The 20,137-nt window shown below is 41.9% G+C and overlaps 1 protein-coding gene across 8 annotated transcripts in view; it reads left to right on the forward strand.

Annotated features, from left to right (window-relative positions):
• MYO18A (myosin XVIIIA) overlaps positions 1-20,137 on the forward strand; it is a 383,975-nt gene that overhangs the window by 278,124 nt on the left and 85,714 nt on the right. For all 8 annotated transcript variants that reach the window (XM_077294308.1, XM_077294307.1, XM_077294310.1 and 5 more), the window contains 3 exons: positions 505-648; positions 13,327-13,416; positions 14,616-14,735. In XM_077294308.1, coding sequence (XP_077150423.1) covers positions 505-648; positions 13,327-13,416; positions 14,616-14,735 — 354 coding nt within the window. The remainder of the gene's footprint in view (positions 1-504; positions 649-13,326; positions 13,417-14,615; positions 14,736-20,137) is intronic.

The raw sequence follows: 20,137 nt of genomic DNA on the forward strand, positions 1-20,137 counted from the left end.
TGACACCAAGTGCTGCCGGTGTATTCTGCTCAGCATGGGAATGACAATAGGATAAAGTGCCAACCACAAAATAGATCGTCCCCTCAGAGTTAGTTTGTTGTCTTTGCCACTCCTTGTGTTACCAGTGATGTTTCCTTCGTCTTTCATTGTCTTTATTATCGTACATGCCCTGAACAATGGCTTCTATCTTATCATTTTCCCCATCTCCTGTTGGTCCTCATTCCTTATAATAATCTCCTGGTCAAGGTCCTGCCTCTAACATGTGTATCCATCTTTCTTGTCCCTTTCTCCCGTACAAGGCGCTCTGGTTACAATTTATCTGACTGATGTCCTTGGCATTGTTCCTGTCTGTTGAAAGCGCCTTGTTTTCTTTATTTCCAGTCGTCGATGCCTGATGTTCACGACTGCAAATTGCCTCTTTTTACTTTTAGAATTTCAGGTCTAAGTGACGTGCTGTAACAGTGTGCTGTCATACCCACTCATTTATATCCTGTGTTTCTGTAGATCCAAGAGCTTGCTATTCGCTGCATCCAGAAAAACATCAAGAAGAACAAAGGTGTAAAAGACTGGCCTTGGTGGAAGCTCTTCACCACTGTCCGCCCCCTGATACAGGTGCAGCTCACAGAAGACCAAATCCGAGGCAAAGACGTAAGTGTGGTGGTGGTAGCGGCATAGTCTGGATAGTTTCTTGTGCTAGGTCTATTGTATGTCAATCACACCTCCCAAAAAAAGGTTATAGGGTCCATATGACCATATGTTTTATAGTGGATGTGTAGAGTTGGTAGATTACAATTGTTAGATGAAGCTTTCTGTAAAATGTATGTCTGCCGTTCTTTCTACTGATTCCCAGTGCTGAGGGAATAGTTAAATTGCATAATAAAACGCGTTTCCCTGGAGATTGTAGACAGGTGCAGACATTTCTAAAGCTATGGTGCAGTATGAATGTGACAAATAGGATTGTGATTATATATGTATAATCTATAGCTGTGTACATGGATGCATAACAGAACCACATCGTATGAAGCTGATTAGTGTAGTAGTGTTTTTATGCAACTTTAGCTTGATTTGTATATTATGATATTTTCAATTATGTGTATGTTCACTATAGAGGTACAGAATATTGTCGTATGTGCGCACTTTTGTGCATATATACACCCATTACACATATACAGTGGTATGTAAAAGTTTGGGCACCCCTGGTCAAAAGTACTTCTAATGTGAACAGTTAAGGAAGTTGTAGATGAAATGATCTCTAAAAGGCCTAAGTTTTAGAGGACACATTTTATTTGTATTTTAGGTGTGTGTGTGTGTGTGTGTGTGTGTGTGTGTGTGTGTGTGTGTGTGTGTGTGTGTATATATATATATATATATATATATATATATATATATATATATATACATACATATATATATATATACTCGAGTATAAGCCGAGATTTTCAGCCCACTTTTTTGGGCTGAAATTGCCCCTCTCGGCTTATACTCGAGTCATACCGGGGGTCGGCAGGGGAGGGGGAGCGGGGGCTGTCTAAAAATACTCACCTAGTCCAGGCGCGGTCCCTGCTTCCCCAGCGCCGGCAGCAGCAGCTCCATAGGGGTGGAGCCGCCTATTCATTACTGTAATCAGCGGGACCATGTGACCGCTGAGTACAGGATGAAGCGCTGCGGCGTCGGGGAAGCAGGATCTACACAGCGGCAGGACCAGGTGAGTATACGGGGAGGGGAGCGCAGCGCTGCGCGATAGTCACCTCTCCTCGTTCCGGGCGCCGATCTGTCTCCAGCAGTGACGCTGAGGTCAGAGGGCGCGGTGACGTGGTCAGTGCGCGCCCTCTGCTGAACGTCAGTTCTGGAGACAGATCGGCACCCGGAACGAGGAGAGGTGACTATTGAAAGTGCCGGGGGCCTGAGCGACGGAGAGGTGAGTATGTGATTTATTTTTTTAATCGCAGCAAATGGGGCAAGTGTCTGTATGGAGCATCTATGGGGCCATAACGTTCCTGCAGCACTATATGGGGCCATAACATTCCTGGAGTACTATATGGGGCCATAACATTCCTGCAGCACTATATGGGGCCATAACATTCCTGCAGCACTATATGGGGCCATAACATTCCTGCAGCACTATATAGGGCCATAACGTTTCTGCAGCACTATATAGGGGCATAATGTTTGTGCAACACTATATGGGGCAAGTGTCTGTATGGGGCCATAATTAACGTTTGTAGGGCACTACGGCATATGGGGCAAGTGTCTGTATGGAGCATCTTATAGGGCCATAACGTTTGTGCAGCACTATAAGGGGCAAATATCTTTATAGATCATCTTATGGGGCCATAATCAGCATTTGTGCAGCATTATATTGGGCAAATGTGTCTATGGAGCATCTTATGGGGCCTTTATTAACCTTTATGCAGGATTATATGGGGCATATTTTAATATGGAACATCTTATGGGGCCATAATGAACAGTATGGAGCATTATATGGGGCTCCTGATTCAATATGGGTATTCAAAGACACTTAACCTACTGATGTCTCAATTAATTTTACTTTTATTGGTATCTATTAATACTTTTGACATTTACCGGTAGCTGCTGCATTTTCCCCCCTAGGCTTATACTCGAGTCAATAAGTGTTCCCAGTTTTTTTGTGGCAAAATTAGGGGGGTCGGCTTATACTTGGGTCGGCTTATACTCGAGTATATACGGTGTGTGTATGTGTGTGTGTGTATATATATATATATATATATATATATATATATATATATATATATATATATATATATATATATATATATATATATATATATATATACTGAATGTGTGTGTGTGTGTGTATGTCCGGGATTGGCATCTGTACCGTCGCAGCTACAGCCACAAAATTTTGCACAGTCACACGTCTGGACCCCGAGAGCGTCATAGGCTATGTTGTGAGGTGAAATTTTAACCTCGTCCTTTCCAATTCCCCAAACCATTTTGCCCCTATCTACATAATGGGGAAAAAGTGAAAGGAAAAGTGTTGGAGGCAAATTGACAGCTGCCAGATGTGAACAAGGGGGACTTAAAGAATGAGAGCGATGGCGCCAAAGAGTATGTACTGTACAGTTGCTAAGGTGGGGCCCCAACATGGGATAATCACCACACCACCACGGGGATATGAACACACACACAAAATGCGCCACACACTACCACGTGCTCGAACACATATACCACCCTCAGCGCACATTTCACCACACATACACCAACCTCGCCACATAAAAGTCGAAACACAAAAGTCGCCGCTCAAAACGCGCCACGCGCAAAACTCTCCACATGCAAAACTCGCAACACGTGCAAAACTCACCTCATGGAAAACTCGCCACACGCAAAACTTGCACACGCGGAAAAATTGCCACATGCACAAAAGTTGCAACACATGCAAAAGTTGCCTCACACAAAACTTGCACATACTCAAAAGGCACCACACATAAAACTCGCCACGCGCAAAACTCGCCATGCGCAAAACTTGCTGCACACAACTTGCTACACTAACCTGTCACATGCAACTCGACACACAAAAAGTTGCTACACGCATGTCGCCACACAAAAGTCGCTACATGCATGTCGCCACACGCAACTCAACACATACAACTTGACACACGAAACTCGCCCTAAAACACACACAAGTCTGGTATTATCCTTCAAAAATAAAAATCTGTTTAATAAGCAGACAAACTACAAAAGCAACAAATGTACCATATAGGAATCCGGCAGCTGTCAGTCACATGACCTGTCTATTATGTGTATGTGTGAGCTAATATATACTGCCAGGGGGTGGGCTTCCTGTTGGCTGGGGATTTATCAGGCTGCCAATTTAGCTTACAAATACTGAGTTAAAAATACTGACCAAATAATGTGTGAACGAGGTCTAATACAGGAGGAGATGACATACAGATATATACTATATACAGGAGGAGATGACATACAGGTATATACTATTTACAGGGGAGATGACACACAGGTATATACTATATACAGGAGGAGATGACACACAGATATATACTATATACAGGAGAGATGACACACAGGTATATACTATATACAGGAGGAGATGACATACAGGTGCATACTACATACAGCAGGAGATGACATACAGGTATATAGTATATACAGGAGGAGATGACATACAGGTATATGCTATGTATAGGAGGAGATGACATACAGGTATATACTATATACAGGAGGAGATGACACACAGATATATACTATATATAGGTGAGATGACACACAGGTATATACTATATACAGGAGGAGATTACATACAGGTATATACTATATATAGGAGGAGATGACATACAGGTATATACTATATACAGGAGATGACATACAGGTGTATACTATATATAAGGGAGATGACAAACGTGTATATACTGAGGTGAAAATGAGAGGTGTGAGGTGAAAATGAAAAGGTGTGAGTGCAAAATGAGAGGAGTGAGGGAAAATAGTGGAGTGATCGGAAAATGACAGATGTGAGGTCGAAATGACAAGTGTTAGGGGGGAATGAGAGGAGTGAGGGGGAAAATAAGAGGAGTGAGGGGGAAAATAAGAGGAGTGAGGGGGAAAATGAGAGGTGTGAGGGGGAAAATGAGAGGTGTGAGGGAGAAAATGAGAGATGTGATGGGGAAAATGAGAGGCGTGATGGGAAAATAAGAGAGATGAGGTGCTATAACTAACCACAGATATTTACTATGCCCAGGCAATGCCGGGCTCTTCAGCTAGTATATAATATAATTTATTTTTTTTTTTTTCATGTTTTGCATTTTAAAAATCATAAAAAGGAAAATGGACCAACGCAACAGGCATCCTTGGAGATTTGTGTGTTCAAATTACTTTGACCAAGGTTTCAGATCTTAATTAGTCTGTTAGGGTTATGGCTTGTTCACTATCATCATTGGGAAAGGCCAGGTGATGCAATGCAAGTGTCCCAGCTTTATAAAAACCCAGCCTCCTCTAACCTTGTGCTAAAAAACAGCAGCCATTGGATCTTCTAAGCACTCTTAAAGTGAAAATGATGGAGGCCCGCAAAGCAGGAAATGGATATATGAAGATCGCAAAGTGTTTTCAAGTTGCCCTTTCCTCCAAATGTAATTAAGAAATGGCAGTTACCGGGAACAGTATAGGTCAAGATATGGTGTGGAAGACCAAGCTAAATTTCAGTGAAAGCTACTCATAGCTTTGCTAGATAGGCAAATCACTATCCCCGCTTGTCTGCAAAAGACCTTCAGAAAGATTAAGCAGACTCTGGAGTTGTGGTGCATTGTTCCACTGTTCAGATGCCTACAGAAATGTGTCATTCGTGGAAGAGTCATCAAGAAAACCTCCCCTGCGTCTCAGCATAAAATTCAGCGTCAGAAGTATGCAAAAGAACATATAAACAAGCCTGATGCATTTTGGAAACAAGTTCTGTGGACCGATGAGGTTAAAATAGAACTCTTTGGCCACAATGATCAAAGGTATGTGTAGAGAAAAAGGGGCACAGAATTGAAGGAAAAGAACATCTCGCCAACAACTAAGCATGTTGGGGTGGATTAATCATGCTTTGTGGTTGTGTTGCAACCAATGAAGCGGAGAACGTTTTACCCTTAGAGGGAAGAATAAATTCAATGAAATTTCAGCAAATTCTTGATGTAAACATAGCACAGTCTGTAAAAAAAAAAAAAAAAAAAAAGCTGAAGTTGAAAAGAGGATGGCTTCTATAAATGGATAATGATTCTAAACACACGTCAAAATCCACAATAGACTACCTGAAAAGGCGCAAGCTGAAGGTTTTACAATGGCCCTCACAGTCCCCTGATTTGAACATCATTGAATATCTGTGGATAGACCTCAATCATAGTGCATGCAAGATGACGACCCAGGAATCTCACAGAACCGGAAGGATTTTCCTAGAAAGAATGGATAAAAATCTCTCAAATAAGAATCAAGACTCCTGGATGGACATACATAGGTTTATTTGTTTTTGCCTAAAATACAAAGGAAAATGGTCATCTTCAACTTTAGGCTTTTTAGAGATCATTTAATGTTCAACCTGTTTAACTGTTCACAATAACAGTAATTTTGACCAGGGGCGCTCAAACTTTTACATGCAAATGTGTATATATTACACACACACGTAGTAGCTATTATATTGTTTGGTGCTTGCTGCTTCTTGTACATTGTTCAGAATTTTAAAAAACAAAATAGTCGACTACAATAGTTATCAAGCTGGGCCACTGAAACTGGTACAATGCTTTCCTGTTTAGGAGGATGTCCCCCTTCAGAAATTATAAGCCCCCTGGGCGCAGCTTGTTAGAAAATACAAACTCCTCTTTACTTGCCCTTCCCCACCTACTCAGCGCTGTGTCTTTGCTGTGGCGTCTGCTGAAAATGGAGTGGTCTGTGTTTTTTATATGAAACTGTGCCTGGGGAGTGGAATTTTCTAAAAGAGAACAGTGCCTTAAAGTGAATAAATTAAATCCCCGTACACATTACAGTCATCAGTATAGAACAACAATCTTTTATGTGTAGGGGTTTCCCAACTCTCCTCGGACAGATGATGATGGAATTTTGCCAGAGGTGTCTAGCAGCAGTTTTCTCCACTCTCCCTTTGGAAAACATGTGAATGTTCGTTCAGACAAGCCAAACTCTCATGTTTATTATGAAGACGAGCGTGATAACTGATGGCTGAATGAGCGTTTGGCCGTCAGCTATTGCATATGTTTTTGGGCCCTTTATATTAAAATCTGCTTACTGAGCATCAATCTTAAAAAGGTTGTTTATAGAAGTTGGCTCAGTGATCATCTGTTAACTCCGGGGAAACAGGGAAAATGTGTCATGTTCCATTAGTTTAAATCAATGACCAACCACGTAATTTCCTGACACCCGTCTCTATAAGGTCTATAGGCATTTCCCGTTCTAGGAATTTATTCTATAATTCTATCGTTTCTTTCCAACACTTTCTGCAGTTATTGGTCACCTATAGGTTGTAGTTTCTCAAGCAGAATCTTATCAGCATATGTATATTATTTAGCAGAAATACCTCTTTGAGCCTTGGGATTATTTATTTATTTTTTTTCATGCTCCCAGTTTGTGTCCCGTATAAGTACCAATCCAGCGTTTGTTTTTAGATCGTCATCCAATAGCTATCAGTAATATATATTCAGTGTATGCATTAACCCATTACTTGCCAAATTAAAATTTTTACAAGTACGGATTTTTCAGAAAAGGGCTTCCCAATATTCAATTAAAAATGACAATGACATGATTTCCTATTTTGAAAACATTCATTTTACAAACACGACACAAAAAATTTGACCTAATTATAAAAATTATAAAATCTTAGTTGCTAGAAGCTAAAGATTAGGCGTCCCAAAAAAAGGACATTGGTAGATAATGGGTTAAAATACTTACCAATCACTGTTTTCTGCCATTTCCAGTTCTGCTCCGGTCCCTTTCCTGCATCATGTGACCGCCGTTGAGATCAGCTGGCTCATACATTGTCTTTTGTGTGGACCAGAGATCACGTTATCTATGTAAAGCCACGTTCACACATTCAGTATTTGGTCAGTATTTTACATCCGTATTTATAAGCCAAAATCAGGGGTGCAGCAATCGGAGGAGATGAAGAAACACGTCGCCCACTCCTGGTGTTGACTTAAAAATACTGATGTAAAAAAAGTGACCAAATACTAAACGTGGCCAAATTCTGAGTGTTGGAATGAGGTTCTCAGAGGCGTACATGAAGAAACTAACGAACGGTGGGCTGTGTGGGCCAGAAAGAAAGCGCTGAGTTCACACAATGAAGGAGAAAAACGGAGCAGCACTGGAAACAGCAGAAGACTACAACCAGTAAGTATTTTAATGCCTAAATGGAACATTCATTACTGATGGCTAACAAATGAGGAAACATAACAATAATTAAAAATGCTGGAGGGAGTGGTACTTTAAGCCTATAGACATTTCTAGAAGTTGATTTACTGTGCACTTTTATCTTATGGGAATGATACAGTAACGTCTGTAACTTGAGGACAGGGATTCTTCATTTGCCTAGGCTCAATATATTTTGTAACTTTAATCTCCCTCTTGGAGTTCTTGTGGTTTCTTCTTTGCCAAAATCATTACTGTGAAGATACAGAAGACGCTTTGTGTGGAGCACTTAGCATTGTAATGAAACGTTCTTACCACGGTGACTAATATCTGTAAACTTTTCACCTTATGAAATTCTGACACTTACTTACTCCCTTCTGGCTTGAATAAACCTTGCAGATTTTAAGGTTAGACTTCTGCTGAGTTGTGGTTGGCATTCTTGATGGTCAGCAGATCTCGGCTTTGGGTACCATAAATACCATATAAAGCTGGAGTCACCGCTCTCCATCAGGAGAATATTAAACTTGGAGACCTTGAGTGGAACAATTGAGTCCTCTAGCAAAATCTTCAGGCCAAGTTGTGATGTAAGACTTAAGAGGGGATACATTTATAGAGCGTATTGGGTGTTATGTGAAGAACCTGGAAAGCATCAAACCTTGGATCACTGGATGTTCTCCTCCTGACAGCTCCAGTTTCATTAGTAAAAATCACTTTCTTTTGAGCAGTATTGCTGTCCTTGATTCCAGGAAGTTTTAGAAGAGCTATAAAACTGGTTTCTGTATAGAAATAAGTTGTAGAATATTATGTACCATAGGTATAAATGCAAGTTATTGCTCATGGTTATCAGGAGGATTAAGCTCTAAAAGGTTTCCAGCAGTGTGCTTCTTATTACTAGAGACAATGGAGCATGCTGTGCATATGTAAGGAAATCTTCCTTCACAATCTGAACCTTATCTGTAATGTTTCCTAATAAGTTATTGCCATTTTGAATCCAGAATGCAATATATTTGTGAGTGTCGTTATTTCTTCTACATAAAGCGACTTGCGCTTTAGGTTAAGTGGTCCTTTAACTCCCGTAGAGTAAATTATACTTCTTACTAGGCCATTTTGTTCTCCAGTACAACATGGTTTTGCAATCTGTTCCTAATGGGGGGAGAAATCTATTCTAATTGCTGGTAAAGCTGATTTTACTGTATATTGTTGGACAGTGAGTCACCACACAGTGACTTGGCTTTATTCACGAGGACTGGTGACGCTTAGAAAGCATTTTCCGAGAAAATAAAAGAAACCCTTACAAGTAAATATAGATTAGTCAATTCTAGCTATAAATCCACTGAGAGATGAAGAGAAGAACCTTGATTATCTGATGGCTGTGGCACCTGACAAAATGGGATAAATTGGGTAGCAAATGAACTCCGTTCTTGAAGATGAAGCAAGAAAAAATTGCAAGCATAAACACCTGCCACCAAAAGTGGTCCAAGGAAGTGCAAATTGTGACCTGGACACAGGGCCATGTGTTCTGAGTACTCCATATTATGGCTGGGGAACAAAGATTAGTGAATATGGTCCAATCTCCCAAAAGAGACGTTATAGCACAAGTTCCTAGAAACGTCAACATTGGCGGGGTTATAAATGTATCGCTCAATGTATCACAACTAGCCGTGTATGGGGCTACATTGTTTCCATGTTGACCCAAGTCTACTCTTGATGGCTCCTCCAATGTACACATTATTATCATCATCAGAACTGTACTATAGGGATGAAATTTAGAGATGGGAGAGATCCGTGACCTATTTTATCTACCTCTGAACATTCATTAGTGTTACACCGAATTGATACATTGATATTTTATTTCTTGTATGAAAAAGTGGGAGTTTTTATCCTGGATCTGATTTTTGTGTGTTTGGTCCAATTCTACCATTTGTGCCATTTGTTTTGTTGAAGTATGGAGAAAAAAATGGCAGTTTCCAAACCAATTTGTGAAAAACAGACACCGCCTGATGTAACACCGATGGCTTCCTGGTCTGTTTTTTTTTTTTTGTTTTTGTTTTTCCTCCACAGACCCATTCACTAAAATGGGTGACAATAGTCCACAAATCAGACCAAACTCTGGAATGTTTTTACTTTAGTGCAAACCTTCGGGCTGTGAAAAGGCAAGAAAAAAAAATTAAAACTTCACACGTACATGAAGAATGGATGTGTAAATGGGGGTTTATATATATATTTATTGTGATATTTGAAAAATTGTCAGTGCACAGGTTAGCCGGTTTTTGTTCTTCACTTTAGGCAAGGGCTACACTGAGTCTTCTTGTATCGCCACCGATTAATTTTACAGATGAAGTCCAAAAAAAATAAATTGCGTTGGATGTAATCTCATGCACTGCAGCGGTCACTGGAAAGCCAAAAGCGGTGTTTAGTAGATCCTCTGAATGGCTAATGTGTTTTCCATTGGCATGTACAGCGCCAACATAATAAGCAGTGCTGCACAGAGACCATTACTTGCATCAGAGACGATATATTTGATTTTTGGCATTTTTTTCATTATTTTCTTTTTATAAGTTTGTTCTATTCATATTAATTAAATTTAGAATACGTTAGGTCGTGCATTTAAGGGTTCCCAAAATTTCAGAGACTGGTAATGCTTTTTTTTTTTTGATTGGCACGGACTGCCAACCATCACATGAAATATAACCTTGCAGACCTAGAGAAGTGTGAATGTTAGAATTAATGTGAGCAGAGAGACCCGCCGTCTCTCCTCCCCTCGGCTGAGCGCTGCTGCTGGTGGGGATGTTCACATCACATTTATTATACACCGGGGGCTCGTCTGAGTGAGGAGGAGTGGCGGAGAATATGTTAATGATTATCAAAAGCCACTCGGGAATTGTTAGTTCTATTACTACCTTGTAGAAGGGATGAGAGGGATGCCATAGTAGAAATGCTACATTTTTGCAGGAATTGGGCGCACGATTAACGGGCAAGAGTTTGACCTCCAAAAGATTTGTGCATAACTCTAGAGTATCTGTTGTCTTCACAAAGATGGGTGATTTTCCCAGTCCAGTGCAAATTGGGAAGGACATCTCAATCCATTTAGCAATGATCAGATAAATATCTTTACTATCCATTACTTCTGATGAGATCGCTCCGGCCATTTACACCGCCGAAGGAAATCAATGATGAGATGCGACATCTTCATCAGCAATTGATTATTTTTCAGATTTTGTCTGGTAATGTACATAAGTCACAGTGGAGGCGTACGGACTATGACACCATATCCATATGTCGGAACTGCAAGACTTAAGTACATCATTATTTCAGTGCTTTAATTACTTAGAGACTGGTAGGGGCAGAGTTACACGTCCTTCCAAATTACAACGTGTCATTTTGTTTTGTAGGCAAATAAAATTGTAAATACTTTATCAAGTTTTGGGCAATGTCATAGAGGTCTGTCTACCGAAATAGGGGCTGTGTGTCAATGTAATATATATATTATTTTTTTACTAGTGACTTTTCTAGAGATTTAAGAAAAGAAATGAACATATAAGTACACGTAAGGTTGCAAAAAATGTAGAGTTTTGGAATAAAGATTCAGACAATTTGTAGACATCTGACTACAGTACAATGTACAGCACATGTAAATTTGCAGCCTAAATTATATGCACATGGACCCATAAAGTTTCATTGATATGGGCACTTACCAGTTTTAAAAATTAAACCTTGTGTCCGATCCATGAATCTCAGAGCACGTTTTACTCTGATCGTTTTTTGTGGATCAGGCTCTGCTTTAGGAACTATAAGAAATATTTTGAGCATTTACTTGAGCTATGCACGATCTGAGTATGCTTGGCAAATTCCACACCTAGTAATTCATGCTGTCTGGTATTCACACCACTCTCCTAGTATACTGGTACCAGAAGAACTGGTAGTGCGCCGCTGGCTCTAGTCTTTAAACCAGTGATAAAAAACAAGTATAGGACAAAGGTAACTTGCTAGTTCTAGAGGTTTTGACTACTGTGACCTCCCCGCCTTGATGTGATCATTCTTGACCTTCGCTCTTTTCATTATGGGAGTTTGGTAAATGGCTCTTTACCCTGCAGACCAATAAACCATGAATGGAACGGAGGCAGAGTATGTACACCTTCGTTCGGGACCTCAGATCCAGTTTTTCAGGAATCTAGAGTCTGATCCCTGGTTCGTCAGGTCACCCAATGGATAGGGAATAACTTTTGGGGACAAGTCATTTTTATTGCTGTAAATAGTTTATGATGAATGTGTTATCATCTTACCAAAAACAAACCCCTATTAAAATATAACCTTTAATACATATGAATAAAATGGAATCCCAAATATTGATCCCCCTAATTGAAAATGCCTCAATAAACTGGGCCGAGAAATAGTAGGAAGAAAAACATCAATAATCTCCTATACTCTGTAATTAACTGGTATGCAGTAATTTTAAGATACTAGAAAACTACCTCCATCAATACTACATATATATATACAGAGGTACGCCCAGTATTATACCTCACAAAACAAAAATAATAGCACCACAAATAGTAATAACTTAAATATATGTGATATAATCGTGATAATATGTCACAGATAAAGATAGGTACTCAGGCCGCATGCAGGCTGCATGCAGATGTAGGCGGAGCTAGCGGCGGAGGTGCGGCCGAGGGCGGGGCTTCACGGAGGAAGTCCGCAGCTCCTCAAAACGCTAATGTGAAACTAGCCTAAGTTTGTAAGATAAATGTGTTATCATGACTCTATTAGGGCAGGTGCAGACGACTGTTTTCTCCACATCCAAGAATTTGGTCCGATTCTGCTGATCACATTCTGATCAGAGTGGGATCCGATGTTCTTGGATTTGTAGAGAAAAGAAAAAAAATTCTCCTCCTTCTCCCATTGTATCAGTCTGTGAAATTTGGGCCACATTCAGATGTCATCCAAGTGTGGTCCGATTTTTTTTTTTTTTTTCACGGACCCCATAAACTTGGATGGACAAGTGCAATTCGATTCTTGGAGGCAAATCGGCATACTGCAACTTTTTTTTCTTTTCCCTCGGACCACTTGGTTGGAAGCGAAAAATCGGACAGGTGCACAGCCCCATAGAATAACATACGAGGGTACAAGTGCTATCTGTCAAAACCACGGATGAGATGGTCGTCTGCACGAGCCCTTATAAAGATATAAAGAGTGCACAGGTAATCAATGATAAACAAGTTAGAGGGGTATTGTGTTTTTGGACATATCTTATATCTAAAAGCAACTTCTTTGTGTTTTCCCAGTAAAACAGGAGGTCATAGAGCAGAAGCTGATACATCTTTGAGTCTTGTATCTATCAATTAAGAAAATTCCTATTCAATGTCGAAACGTGTGTTTTTCTTCTATCAGTTTATGTTGGTGGTCACTTGTGTACCGCGTTTACACTTGCTGTTCTTCCTGCAGGAGGAGATACAGCACTTGAAAAGCAAAGTGGACAAAGTGGAGAAAGAGCGGAACGAGCTGCGACTGAACAGTGACCGTTTAGAGAGCAGGGTAATGTTAACTGCACCGTCCCGATCCTTAAGCTAGGCTTATAATTCTGATATCTGTCGGCAGCACTGTCGTTACACCGAGAAATGAAAATGACTTAAAAACCTTGCAGATAACGATTCGGTGACTTAAGCCCCCGTCACACTAAGCGAGGTCGCTAGCGAGATCGCTGCTGAGTCACAAGTTTTGTGACGCAACAGCGACCTCAGTAGCGATCTCGCTATGTTTGACACGTAGCAGCGACCAGGCCCCTGCTGTGAAGATCGCTGGTCGTGTCGGAATGGCCTGGACCTTTTTTTGATCGTCGAGGTCCCGCTGGGTAGCACACATCGCTGTGTTTGACACCTTACCACCGACCTCATTGACTACAACGTCACACAGGACGTCCCTCATCGAGGTCTGAATCGTCATAATAGCTGCCATGTGACAGGGTGACAACGACCAACGACATCGTTGTACAGGTCGCTACAGGTCGCCGCATCGCTCCTGTGTCGTTGGGAAGATTTCACTGTTTGACATCTCACCAGCGACCACATAGCGACGCAGCAACGATCCCTGACAGGTCGTATCGTTGTCGGGATCGCTTTAGCGTCGCTAAGTGTGACGGGGCCTTTAATCTCTACTTTTTTTGCTTAGTGCATCTATTGTGTTGTTTTGGGTTGTGTTTTGAGAACCATTTTAAATATTTAAAGAGGTTGTCTACTACTTTTTCATTGAATGACCTATTCTATGGATAGGTCATCAATGTCTGACCGGTTGGGTCCGATCAGCTGTTGTCAGCAGCTGCCGTCCGGAAATGCTTGATTGCGGAGCCGCTTCAGGGTACTACACATCCTCCTACTATTGATTTGAATAGGTGGCAGATGTGTAGTACCCTGCCGCAGCCACTGTCAGAAGACTGAGCAGCTCCACAAGTGAGCAGTTTTGGTCGGCGGCCAGTTGACAGAGAACAGCTGTTCGGTAGGGGGTTCCAGGTGCTGCACCCCGAACGATCAGACATTGATGACCTATCCTGAGTTTAGGTCATCAATGAAAAGGTAGTGGACAACCTCTTTAAGAATGGTTGGTTATGTTCCTTATTGAATGAAAAAAAATAATCCAACTTGAAATAAAGCATAACTCGGATCAGGAAAAAGCTTTACATCCAAGCCTTTCTTCTTCTGTGAAAAGTCTGACTATACTTTGTGCTAATCTGCTTGTAGATCACAGAATTGAATTCTGAGCTCACAGACGAGAGAAACACAGGAGAATCTGCCTCCCAGCTACTGGAGACAGAGACTGCCGAGAGGCTGCGTGTAGAGAAAGACATGAAGGATCTCCAGGTACAACTGCTTTGCTTTCTGTCATCTACTGTCAGTGTGGACGATGCCTGTGCTTCCAGGAAAGTCATTTGCTTCTCAAGTAATTAGTGCAGAGGACTATGTGACGGCCTCATTAGCCTGCATTAGGTGTCCTGCTGCTGCCCCTCACAGTACCGTAGAAGAACATTGACCTGTAAATAAGATTTCTAGGACTATGGTTCCTGGGTCAGTCTACAATGCACAATTACAAATAATCCATTTTTGGGGTTAATCACTATTCTTGCTCTTAACACTTGACTCTTGTTCATATTAACTTCACTGATAGGAGAACACTAGGGATGAGCGAATAGCTATAGTGCTTACCGAATAGCTGCATCAGGAACCCGGATATCTGGATCGTTCCCGATAATCAGCTGTTCGGCGCCGTTGCTGCATGTGTCGTGGTTGTGTGACAGTCACAACAGATGCATGGAGAGCCCAACAGGAAATTTGTCACCACGTTCTTGTTAGGTATTCTGAAAGCACCACAATGTTTTTCTATCAGGAGACTCATTACAGGACAACTGGCCTCTGACAAGGGTGCTTATCAACCATTTTTGACAACCAGCCTTCCTAAAGCGGACAACTGGGGGCTGGTATTCTCAGGCTGGTAAGGGGCCAAGGATATTGCCTTCCCCATCCCCCTAGCCTAAAAATAGCAGCATGTAGCCACCCAGAAAAGGCACATCTATTAGATGCACCACTTCTGATGCTTTGCCCGACTTTTCCCACTTGCCCTGTGGTGGTGGCAAGTGGGGTTCATATTTGTGGGGTTGATGTCACCTTTGTATTGTGAGGGGACATCAACCCCACAAATAATGGTAATAATAGTAATGGAGGGGCGTTTATAAGATACCTATCCATTACTAATCCTGTTGTCGTAAGGTAAATAAAGACGCAGCCATAATAAAGTTCTTTATTTGAAACAAAACAAAACACATTTACTTTTTAGTTAAAAATAACAAACACAGTTATACTCACCTAACGCATAATTCCACTGAATCCCTCGTCTTGTGTAATAATGCAAAAATAAAAAACAACAACCCCACAAATATGAACCCCACTTGCCACCGCCACTGGGCAAGTGGGAAGAGCTGGGCAAAGCTGTGGGCTGCTATTTTTAGGCGGGGGGGAGAGGGGGTGCGCAATATCCATGGCCCCTTACCAGCCTGAAAATACCAGCACCCCAGCTGTCTGCTTTAGCAAGGCTGGTTGTCAAAAATGAGGGGGAGCCCACACCGTGGTTTAAAATGATTTATTTAATTTTAAAAAAAAAGGAGTGGGGACCCCTCTATTCTTGCTAAACAGTCTTGCTGAATCTTTTTGCCTGGCTGGTTATCAAAAATGAAGGGGAAACCATGCGGTTTTTTTTTGTTTTTTTTTGTTACAGCGCGGGCTGATGAGTACCCCCATCAGCCACTCCTGCTCTAGCTGTCATTAGTCGGCTGATGCGAGCAGTACTCTCATCAGTCAACAGCAGTGACCGGAGGTAAACTTTTATACCTCTGATCACAGCTCAGTGCTCACACTGTCTTTTTGACAGCGTGGGAACCGCGCCTGCCTGACCGGCAGTGATGATTTTACCAGTGATGATCAGAAGTGGTGTTGGCCACTCTGTCTTGTACATGACATCGTGGCAAACACTGGATGTTCTGGCCCCCTATTCAAGTGAATGGGGTCTGGGTACTGTTCAGGTGCCCGAACATGAACTTTTTATAACTGTTCGGCGGAACCCGCTGGACCCAAACATCCAGGTGTCCGCCCATCTGTACTCTTTAAAGCACGGCACTGTACTTTTATTAGGAGCTGTGCTTGGTACGGCATCTCAGTCCCGTTTACTTAAAATTTGACCAAGTTCTAACATTGGACAAAGATGAAATTTTAGTGCCTGGTAAGGAATGGAAGGGGCATAACACTCAAAGGAACCCTGTGACCCATTTGAAGAGCTATTTGGTGAAGGTCGGACCCATATAACTCTAAGGAAAGAGTCAGACTGCCGTATAACTCGGACGAGGATCGCACACAAAGCTCAGACTGGCCGCTGATACTCCCGACCTGAACGTGACAGCTGCTTAGAAATACATGCTGTCACACTCTGGTCAGGAGAGCTGTTGGCCAGTCTGAGCTTTGTGTTGTGATCCTTGTCCAAGATTGGCTACCGTCTGACTCTTCCCTTATACTAACAGCCCATCCTTAGGAGAAAACATCAGTTTTAAAGAACTGAAAATTATTTTTAAAGCTGGTTACTAAGATGGCTGGGAGGCATCTTGCTAAAGTAGAATCCTGCCCTCAGTATTAGAAGTTGTGTGCTTCATGAGATCATTTTAGTTGCAGCGCTGGAGTCCTGGGTTCAAGCCCCACCCTGGACAACATCTGCAAAGAGTTTGTATGTTCTCTCCATGTTTGCGTGGGTTTCCTCTGGGCACTCTGGTTTCCTCCCACATTCCAAAGACATACTGATAGGGAATTTAGATTGTGAGCCCAATTGGGGACAGCTATGATAATGTGTGCAAACTGTAAAGCACTGCGGAATATGTTAGCGCTATATAAAAAGTAAAGATTATTATTATTGTGTAAACTAATTAATATTGCGTACCCTAAAGATATTCCATCACTAGCAGAGTATTGACATCCTGCAACTCCACAAGCCCTCAAAGCTTCTAATTCTATGTTAGTCGACAAAATTGACAATGACCTCGCCCCTTCAAACAGCTGATTAGTGGTGGTTCTGAGAGCCGGACCCCTGTTAGTTTAACATTGATGGGTTATTTGAAGGAAAAGCCATCAGAACTGGAAACCCTGGATGAAGATGAATACTTGCTTGACTGGGAGGCACTTTGTTAATCTGTCGAAATGTTTTTGCTATTTATTCTGAGAGCAGCATGAGGTATGGGCTGAGACACTGATTACAGTGATGTGTCACGTATTTGGCTGTGCGCTGTAGTTTCAATACAATGAGTGTTTCATCAGCAGGAAATTATCACTGCCGGACGAAGTCCCACGTGCATCGTGTCCAACTCCGCCCACAGCACTGATTAGCAGCTTACTGTCAATATGCAATGTACACAGAAAGCTGTAATGTGGGTTGTGTTAGCTTTCACAGCTCTGCTGCATCTAAAAACTCTGATTGTATCAGAACTGCTGCACCCAGTACAATAAGTGATACATCGCTGGAATGGGGGTCTCTCTCTCAGATGACTTATCAAAAACTTGGTGACAGATTTTGTTTAAGCATAGTACCGTCATCCTATAAAAGCTCAAGTCTTCAAAACTTCTTATTCTAGGTTGGTCACCAAAACTGACAATGACATGTAATAATTCATAGATATCCCATCATTATCCATCAATCATGCAGTTCACTGAGCTCCTTAATAGAAAATGTTGCAATGCTACATTACATTTCCTACTTGTACTAGAAAAAGACGACCATGCAGATTACTACCGATTTGTTTTCTTTTGTTTTTTTTTTATAAAGTTTCTAAGCCTAATAATTTACACGTGCGCCAGGTGTCTTGTATGCACATTTGTTTACAACATGGACAGATGGTTCTTTATAGTTGATCACCACATTTAAAACGGATCTTTCATCTCCAATACATACCTTTCAGGATAAATTTCTGTTCATGTCGCTATAGAAGGCTTCTGTCAAGCCATCTGCCTTCTACCACAAATCCATCCCTTGCCTTTTTGCCATGTAGTGTTGTTCAGTGTTTCCATACTTTGCGGGTCCTTCAGGCATGCGTCCCACTTCTTGTTTTTGGGCGAAATCACTTAATACTTTAACACAGTTAACACAGTTTCAATAGTGCCAAGATTTTCCCTCCTATTGTCTTCCTTTGTCTTTGTGTTGTCAGTCATCCAGGTTGGCCTTGTCGGCTCTTCTATTAATTCTGATTACTTGTAAGTCTGGGATGAAGTGGAAGAGATTGGCAGCAAGATCTGTGGTCCAAGTACCTCTTGTGACTGAGAACACTTCAGACCTGTTTTGTCTGCCAGTATTAATGTGTGAAAAGTGTTCTTTTCAGATTTATAAAAGTCCGTCTCCACAGAAAAAATAGACCACCTTCATTATTATACACAGACTCTGCGGTGGAGGTTTCGCCATTTTTAAAATGACACTTAATATTCAGTAACTCTGGAGTAATATATGTATATATGTGCATATATAATTTATATTATATTATAACATATATATTCCCTCACCCGTGAAGGCACACCTGATATTGGGATCCGCCCAGCAAGGACAGGAAACCTACTGAAATAAGAGCGGTACCTCTCCCCCGCTTCAGTTGGTTTTCCTGTCCTTGATGGGAACCCTCATGCTGAAACTTGGGTGAACAGTTTGTATTTTAAGACTTGCCTACTCCTGTCCCGGGACTGGAAGAGCAGGCGATATGCCTGTCGGCGAGCCTTCAGGAGATGGAAGTGCCGTCCACGGGTCAAGATGATGGGGCCTTGGTGCACGAGCGGGCGGCACAGGTCTGGATCAGCAACGCTGCTCTCCCTCCTCAGTCTTCCTGCTTGACTCCGTGGTGAGTTGCGCTTCCAGGGTTGCTCTCCGCTGATGTCACGGGCAAGGTACACTGGGAATGGGTGTGCCCGAGTGACGTCGGAGTGGTCATGCCGGAAGCAAGATGGGCGGCGCCCCTTAGGTCGACAATGGGCCTGAAAGAGGAAGGAACATCTAGGTCCCTGGAGGATGTACTGTTTGGGGGGTTGGAGGAGAGTTAAAAGTGCACCTTTCCGGTTAATAGCAAGATGCAAGCACCCGGTGTTATGTTCGGCAGGCCCTCTACATCTTCCAAAAAGTCCTCCCAATGATGCCAGGTCAGCGGTAAGGGGAAAGCTCTCTCTATTTCTCTTTGCCTGGGTGAACATCTCCCTCAGTCACTGGGTCTTGAATATTGTGAAGGAGGGTCTGAAGATAGGCTTTGTCCATCTGCCATGTCAGACCTTCATAGTGACGCTCCACAGGAGGTCACCAAAAGAACAACTTGCCTTGTAAGAAGAGATCATGGGACTCTTGGAAAAACAAGTTTTGTGCAAGATCCCGGAGGAAGAAAAGGGAAGGGGATTTTATTCCCCCCTCTTTTTGATACAAAAAAACTGGATGGTTCCTTCAGAATTATTAACAATCTGAGAAAACTCAACCGATGGGTTGTAAATGGGTCCTTCAAGATGGAATCGGTGAACACCGCTATAAAGCTGTTATATCAAAACCGTTTCCTGGCAGTCATCAATTTGAAGGATGTGTATTAGCACATCCCAATCCATCTGGACCATCAAAAGTATTTGCGGTAGCTCTGTATGTCCAGGGACAGGTCAAACATTACCAATACAGAGCCCTTCCATTCTTGCTGTCAGTGGCTCCGAGAATTTTCACT

The sequence above is a fragment of the Ranitomeya variabilis genome, chromosome 3, assembly GCF_051348905.1.
Source record: "Ranitomeya variabilis isolate aRanVar5 chromosome 3, aRanVar5.hap1, whole genome shotgun sequence".
NCBI lineage: Eukaryota > Metazoa > Chordata > Amphibia > Anura > Dendrobatidae > Ranitomeya > Ranitomeya variabilis.